Below are 8,204 nucleotides of genomic sequence, written 5' to 3'. Positions count from 1 at the left end.
TATTTTATTTTCCATACAATGTGCACCAACTCCACACACATAGTTCTTTGGGTCACCACTATGCATATGTAGCTCACATTTATCAGATTTTGTTTCATATAACTTCCAGTTGACAGGAACGTCTTCCTGCAACCAAGCAGTTGAAAAATGGCAGCACTTTTGTTGCATTAACTGCTCACCAAAACCTCAGAGGGTAGCACAAACACTGTCACCTTTATACTACTATTATGGTAGTCTTCATGAAGAGGTCAGTAGTAGTAATGCGTAGCAAAAGCAGCCAAAAGATGAAGTGGTGCAGTGCACGAAACAAAAAATTTGGGCACATAAGTAGGCAAATGGCTTAGAGCAGTTTAAAAATTTTACAATAATGTATACAGGACTTTACAAGATAAAAATGCAAAAAAGCTAGGATATACAAGACAGTATGCTCAAAAAATGGTATGCAAGACACACGAGGGAACAGCATATGAGGATGCCACAGTATGTACAGCTGTCATGAGCCAGAATAGAGTAAGTCCGTTCTGTAAATATCATTGCATGACTTGAAAATGATGAATGAATGTAAAAACACTCGTTAAACGTATATCGAAACATTCTTGCAAAAAGTGACTTGAAACACGCAACTTCATGGTGCATATATACATGTACACTCTCATATACAGGACGTCAGGAAACTACAGGCAGCAATTAAGGGAGCCAGGTCCAAATGTAGTGCCAGGGGCAAGCAGTACGCCGGCGTACCAGCACAACAGTGCCCCAGAGCCATCAGAGACCATCATTGAGTTGGAGGAGTGGCGCCTGGTCTGCGCATCGCAGGCGTCACTCGTGCACGAGGTGGTGACTGACGAGCCACTGCCATCACGCCACGAGTCGCTGCCGTCACGCCACGAGTCACCTGCGTCGAGCCAGTCGGTGCCATCCCTCCAGGCACCTGTTGGCTTGCTGGAACAAGAGGCATCAGTGCTGCAGTCATCAGCGCCTAGACAGAACAAGCGAAAGAGGAGAAGAGAATGTGCTGATGATGCTCTGGTTGAACACATCGGAAAACTCGCAGATGCACTGCAGACCTGTGACGGACATGACAAGTGCGACCAATTTTGTCTTTCAATGGCCAAAATGATGAAGCGCGTGAACAAGAATCAGCAGATTGACCTGCGCGTCAAGCTGCTTTAAGTTTTTAATGAATTTACTTTTGAATGAAGTTGCACTGTTTGGCATCTTTCTTTTGGCTCTAGAATATGCTTAAAATGTGACACCAAAATAGTAACATTTATGCCACAGTGTGAAATTACGATGCGCGAGAGATTTTGGTCAGGAATATATTGCCGAATATATCATCGATGGACCTCAAGAGCGGCTACTGGCAAATTGAGGTCGACGAAAGAGATCGCGAGAAGACAGCATTCATAACTCCGGATGGGCTGTTTGAGTTCAAGGTGATGCCGTTTGGTCTCTGCTCCGCACCAGCGACGTTTCAGCGAGTAATGGATACAGTGCTGGCAGGCCTGAAGTGGCAAATTTGTCTGGTATATTTAGATGACGTCGTTGTCTTCGCCTCGAACTTTGAAGAGCACCTCAAAAGACTTCGAACAGTACTAGACGCAATCAAGTCGTCTGGCCTAACCTTGAAAGCAGAGAAATGCCACTTTTCCTACGAAGAGCTGCTGTTTCTAGGCCACATCGTTAGCAAGGAAGAAGTACGCCCAGACCCGCAGAAAACAGCTGCTATTGAACAGTTTCAACCGCCGGCCGATAAGAAAGCAGTGCGCAGATTTCTCGGACTATGCGCATATTACCGACGATTTGTGAAAACCTTTTCGCGCATCGCCGAGCCCCTGACCCAACTGACGAAGGCAGACGTGCCGTTTAAATGGGAAGCGCCGCAAGCAGAAGCCTTCAAGGAACTTCAGCGTCGTTTACAGTCCCCATCGATCCTTGCGCATTTTGATGAAAACGCCGATACTGAAGTTCATACCGACGCAAGCAGCGTGGGACTAGGCGCCGTTCTCGTTCAAAAAAGTGACGGGCTGGAGAAGGTCATCGCATACGCTAGCCGTTCCCTTTCCAAGGCCGAGGCTAACTATTCGACCACTGAGAAGGAGTGCCTTGCCATCATCTGGGCTACGTCGAAATTCCGCCCCTACCTCTACGGACGGCCGTTCAAGGTGGTCAGCGACCACCACGCGCTCAGCTGGCTTGCCAATTTAAGGATCCCTCTGGCCGACTCGCTCGATGGAGTCTGCGTCTCCAGGAGTTTGACGTCACCGTCGTTTACAAGTCCGGACGCAAGCACACTGACGCCGATTGCCTCTCACGAGCCCCTGTAGATGCACCGCCGCTGGACGACGATGAGGACGCCTTCCTGGGACCCATCAGCGCAAGCTCTTTTGCTCAGCAGCAACGCTCGGACCCCAACCTAAAAGGCCTCATCGAGTACCTGGAAGGCAAGGTTTCTTCACCCCCCGCTTCATTCAAACGAGGACTGTCTTCTTTCTGTGTGCAGAATGAGGTCCTTGTGAAGAAGAACTTTACAGCGAACAAAACAGCCTACCTCCTTGTTGTACCTACTTGTCTCCGCGAAGTTCTACAGGCTTCACACGACGAGCCGACAGCTGGACATCTCGGGCTTACTCGCACCCTCCGCCGCATTCAAGACAAGTATTACTGGCCCCGACTGTCTGCCGATGTCGCACACTATGTGAAAACATGCCGAGATTGTCAGCGACGAAAGACTCCTCCCACACGACCAGCAGGATTTCTGAACCCCATTGAACCTCCCTCAAGACCCTTTCAGCAGATTGGCATGGACTTGCTTGGCCCTTTTCCAACGTCAACATCTGGAAATAAGTGGATCATCATAGCGACCGACTACCTGACCCGCTACGCCGAGGCGAAAGCCCTACCGAACGGAACAGCAGCAGAAGTGGCCAAATTTTTCGTGGAGTGCATTCTTCTTCGACACGGCGCCCCCGATGTGCTCATCACGGACAGAGGAACAGCATTTACGGCGGAACTCACGCAAGCCATCCTGCGCTACAGCCAAACCAGCCACCGGAGGACAACTGCATACCATCCGCAGACCAACGGACTGACCGAGCGCCTGAACAAAACCATCGCCGATATGCTCGCTATGTATGTCGATGCCGAACATAAAACCTGGGATGTCATCCTGCCTTACGTCGTCTTCGCCTACAACACCGCAGTGCAGGAGACCACCCAGATGACGCCTTTTAGGCTCGTCCATGGCAGGGATGCCACGACCACGCTAGACGCCATGCTGCCCAACGTAACAGAAGAAGAGAACGTCGACGTTGCCGCCTACCTTCAACGCGCAGAAGAAGCTCGAAGGCTTGCCCGATTACGGATCAAAGATCAGCAGCGGTCCGACGCCAGACGCTACAACCTACGAAGACGCAACGCGGAATACAAGCCAGGAGACCAAGTCTGGGTGTGGACGCCCATTCGCCGCCGTGGATTGAGTGAAAAGCTTTTGCGCCGCTATTTCGGCCCGTACAAGGTTCTTCGTCGGCTGGGTGAACTGGATTATGAAGTCATCCCTGACGCAATGACTGCATCCCAGCGACGCCGCGTACGACCAGAAGTTGTCCATGTAGTCCGTCTGAAGCCGTATTATGCGCGCTAAAGGCCGCTGCATTTCCATGCTCTATTTTCGCAAGATCTGTTTTTTCCCCTTACTAGTCGCATTATTTGTTTTAATGCATCGGGTCGATGCTTCTTTGAGAGGGGAGTAATGCCGCCAATATTTGCAGTGTTTGTTCGTTTTTCAAATCTGCCGCGAGACCACCTTATCGCTTTGTTTGCGACGCAAGACGCGACTAGATTTATCTCGATTGATCGCAGCCAGGCAAAGCTGATTCTACGTTGTTCCTGATTGTTCTAGTAACTTTGCGCCCTTTATCTCGAATGTTCGCTATCAGCTTTAAATTGAGCACGGCCGACTGCGGCGGGCATTCTGTTCGACGACCGCCGAGCGCGCTTGTCGCTTCTCCGCCGCCGAGTGATTCAGTCCATTTTGGGTGCAAGTCAGCCCCAATAAACAGTTCTTTTAGAAGACCCTTTCGTCCGTCTTCATCGCTGCTTCGACTGCCGTCACCACTACGTGACAATATGCTTGATTATGTGCCTGACACAGGCTATGGGATTCATGAGTATAGGCAATTCCTTTACCCCAAAGAAAGAACAGAGGCCGTGCTTTTGATTGCCTAAGCATATTATGCGTAATGAGGCGTCAATCTGTTGCGCAAGCCTCACAAAATCGCTTTCACTAGCTTTATTGACTTTCATCAAATTCGGACTGTCCTTGGCTGCATTTGCTTGCTTTCTTTTCTTTTTAAGTCCTCGGGTGCTACAACCCGGCCTTCCTGTGCTGTGCACCTGCATTGCTAGGGGTTCCCTACTCTTTTGGCCACGTCTTAACCATTTTGTTTTTGTTCTGGTTTCTCCAGTTGTGACTTATTGCTTTTATCTGACTTCTTTTTTTTTATTCGCATTTTTCACAATGTTTTTGAGCATTTAGCACTGTTTCGTTTGCCTTAATTGGTTTCAGCTCTGTAAGCAACAGCTTCTCCGGTCTCTCTCGCCCTTTCATTTTTTATTTTTTGAGAGGACCATTACAAGGCTTAAAGGGTAGCATGTGCATTTCGCCAAACTATCACACAACTATGTGTCGAAATGCTTCTTCTCAGAATGTAGAACTCAAGCTTTACAAACCTCAATGCTATTGCCAGTCGCTCGCCTGGCTCCAGGGGCTCTCTCACAACATGCTGCCGTGTGAGGTCTGGCAAAACAAATCCCAGCACTTCGTCAAACAGCACTGGAGTCATCCGGAAAAACTTTCGGAAAAATTCATGGTCACCTTCACGCATGCGACGCATCTGTAGAGGGAAAATATGTGGTTTGTTATGCGAACAAGTAAAAACCAGACAGCATGACTGCAATACACGGTGATGCGCTATTACAGCACAACTATTGTGGGTGATTTCTGTGACTGAATGAAGCAGCCTTGTTGTGTACAGTGTCTGTGAAAAGTCTTCAGGGTCAAAGATTTTCATTTCAGCCGCACAGTGGAGATATCACGATGCTATTAAAGTCCAAAGGGCCTTGAAATGCTAGGTTTCTTCTGATTGGAGAGAGCTTACTTCTTGAATTCTTCACTACAAGAAGCATTCAAGGGACATTGATTGCACAAGTGAAAGTTGTGGCCTGACGACCTGACAGCGTGTGCATACTATTTATGCAGCTGAGTTATTGAAGTTTTTTCAAAGCTGCATCTTGTCAATGTCAGTGCTGCCCTTCTGCCTCACTAGCTTTATTATTTCAAAGTTGCATCTCTGCGATGCAGGCACTACACTTCTGCCCGAGCAGTGCAGAAGCAGCCAATTTTTCATGCCCCTTGGTTCTCCTGACACTATTTTGCAATAGCGATGGGCCCCAGAGACCACCGAGAGGAGCCCAACTTTCGAAGACCGCGCTTATTCGTCAGTTGCCAATGTTCGAATACGCTGACGTGAAACTCCTTTGCCTTTTTTATGTATCTCTGTTGGCAACGAAGAACTTTGGAGCGTACTTCATCCGAGTTGCTTCACATCTTCAACGGTGGATGATAGTTGGCCTCCAAGTGGAACTCAATGCTTTCAGATAGATAGATAAAGAGGAGGAGGGAAAGACAGGGAGTATATATATATATATATGCACTAAGTGCCTAGCATTCAGTTCAGATGGAACATGACTGCTATTTTAGTCCCATCAAACAGCAACTACCGACACTGCAGTTCCACCTGTACCAAAGCCTCCATTCCTTTTTGGCACTAACCCCTCCCACCCACTCCCGCTGTTGAATGTCACTTCTTATGTTAACGGTATGTGTGGACACCACTACAGAACATTAAAACATGTATGATGGTGTATTGGTAGCTGGCTTTTTTTTCTTAACCATTACACCTCAAATCCAAGCAGTTATGTTTGTTTCAGTCTGGGTTCGTTGTCACAGAGTGGCAGTTGCTGTTCATTTTGGACACAGCAACAACAGCGGCGAACTTTTCTTTCTCACAGTGCACAGCCGACAATGTACCTGCTGCTGGAATTCCGTCCGCACGTACCATCGCACAGTACCACAAAATGTAGCAATATTTGCTGTTGCGTGGCTTTAACCTGTTAGCTAGATCACGTCCGCTGTCGTTACGGGACCTATAAGTGACTGCACAGTGTAGACGCAATCAAACCATTGATGATATAGCCCCACGGGACAAAGCATTCTTCTTTGCACAAGGTGCAGTCAAAGGCACATTTTCCAAGCAGATTAATGCAGAGAAGCCTACCACCAGACCAGGGGGAAAAGGATCTCTGTACCCAGTGTATCATAGTGGGTACCCGGCGGCACTGGCGACCGAACTGCGCGCCTACGGCATAGGGGTCGGATGTTTTAACCACTAAGCCGCCGAACTGTTGCGCTAAATGTCTTTTCAATACTCTACACCGACCTTTTACACTTACAGATGAAACGAAGATACATACCGTAGGGTGATATCGGCCTTCTTGCCTGCGCGCCACGAACACGGGCCGAACCCACCAGCGGTGCCTCCTCCGCTGGCGACGCTCCTGCCTCCTCCTCACAATGAGCTGAAGTGCTGTTCTTATCACAAGCAGTAAAACTCGTCTTCGTGCACACATCGCTGGCATTATTGCAAATAATGATGCTTGGAGGGGAGCGCAGTACCGAAGAGCTGAACTGGGATCCAACCTATGCTATGTCGATGGTGCTGCAGATTACGCTAAACACCGAAGAAAACTGCGAGGCGATGTGTGCGCGTTTGCATAAAAACCTATTGTGCAAACTACAATTCAGTTTAAAATAGATTTACTTCTCCTGCCGCTTTAAAAAGCTAAACGTTTCAAGTGGCAGTCGAAAAGTTTCGGCCGATTTTAGCCTATGCAGTCTAGCAACGATACGGCAGCGCGAGCGATACGCGAGCACAAGCGCGCGCCAGCAACTGGCCATGTAGATTCGCACCGCTTTCGACGTCCGTCGCGGCGCGCCGCTAGGCGCGTAGGCGCTTCGCGTGTACGCCTCGGAAGTGTTCATCGAGTTGGGGCTTTAAGCGTGTACTCATTCTCTCTGTTTGTGTCGTGGCGCCATCTGTCGTAAGAGAAAAGAAACGCAATATGTTCGCGTTAAAACCGCGCGTTATAGAGGCGTTGATGCTTCATTGGTGATAATGACTGGTGGAAGGAAATTAACATATTGATGAAAGGATGCTTCCTTGCTACGGGCATACCTCGTCCGTCCGTAGCGCAAAAAAATACAGAGAAGAACAAAATCATGAAAACCGGGTGGTCTAATGGGCGCCTCGGCTCAGAAAAGTATGCAAATATTCCATATCAATAGCTGGGATCAACTGAGCAATATGTGCTGCTTTTTTTTTAGTTAATAAAGGAAACATGAGGGGGCTTCCTGAACGTTACTAGCCGCCTCAACAAGCATGCCCCTATTCTGGCGGTATAGAGGACAATGGTGGCAAGAAAATTCTACCAGAAGGAGCAGGCCTTTGTGTTGCGCCGGTAGCGTGCAAAACGTATATACCTCTGAACAGACCAATATCTGCGAGACCTGCCGACGATAAAGCGCAGCTGCCGTTTGCTGCTGTCGATGCTCGGGCGTAGGTCGGTAACACGAAGATTTTTGCGCTTTCCTCCGGCGAAGGTACTGCTCTTCAAGGCCGGCGTGCATTCTTGAGGCAGTATCTTGAAAACAGTGTATAGCTTCGTGAGTATTGAATACGCCTCCCCTCTTTTTATAGCTTTTTCTTGGTGGCCAACCTCCACGCTCTGCGGGAAGCGGGAGGCGCGTTTTTCGACCGCGGGGGGGGAGTGTGCGCATCCTCCTTGGCCGCTGTAACCGAGTTGAGCGGCCTTGGTTGTTCGTTGTGTCTGAGACGCACTGCCATTGGCCTAATACTTGTCTTGACGGCGGCATCAACATTATTCGCAATAAGCGAACGTTCGTTAGAAGCGGCTGTTATAAGTGAGCTCGACAGTATATTTATTACTCGCTGCACGTGTTTACACGTCCAGTCAGCGCTCGAACCTTATATCGAACAAAGACTAGAGGACGACAAGCTAAACAAACTCCACAGACGGCACGCGTTTCAGAAATATTGAACGTACAGAGTCGATCACTCTTGTCT

General features: G+C 48.7%; 1 protein-coding gene across 2 annotated transcripts; it reads right to left on the bottom strand.

The window, feature by feature from the left end:
• Positions 1–6,744, bottom strand: LOC144133101 (uncharacterized). Of its 2 annotated transcripts, XM_077665964.1 has the most exons (4): positions 6,535–6,744; positions 4,877–4,895; positions 4,732–4,798; positions 1–942 (listed from the first exon to the last, which is right to left on the bottom strand). In XM_077665964.1, exons 1-4 carry the CDS (start codon positions 6,697–6,699, stop codon positions 675–677), a joined length of 519 nt encoding a protein of 172 aa, XP_077522090.1. In that variant the 5' UTR covers positions 6,700–6,744; the 3' UTR covers positions 1–674. The 2 variants fall into 2 exon arrangements, with proteins under 2 accessions (XP_077522090.1, XP_077522085.1); XM_077665959.1 differs by having other exon boundaries at positions 4,732–4,895.
• Positions 6,745–8,204: the final 1,460 nt, after the last annotated feature.

This window comes from Amblyomma americanum, chromosome 1 (genome assembly GCF_052857255.1).
Source record: "Amblyomma americanum isolate KBUSLIRL-KWMA chromosome 1, ASM5285725v1, whole genome shotgun sequence".
NCBI classification, from domain to species: domain Eukaryota; kingdom Metazoa; phylum Arthropoda; class Arachnida; order Ixodida; family Ixodidae; genus Amblyomma; species Amblyomma americanum.
This window is presented reverse-complemented; position numbering and strand designations above follow the sequence as displayed.

Excerpts from the sequence above, each read along its gene's own strand:
- LOC144133101 (XM_077665959.1), bottom strand. The coding sequence starts at position 6,699 with ATGCCAGCGATGTGTGCACGAAGACGAGTTTTACTGCTTGTGATAAGA. Across the intron at positions 4,896-6,534 it reads AAGGCCGATATCACCCTACG|ATGCGTCGCATGCGTGAAGG; the intron begins GTATGTATCTTC and ends TTCCCTCTACAG. Across the intron at positions 943-4,731 it reads CGACTGGCAATAGCATTGAG|CAAGCCAACAGGTGCCTGGA; the intron begins GTTTGTAAAGCT and ends CTCTTGTTCCAG.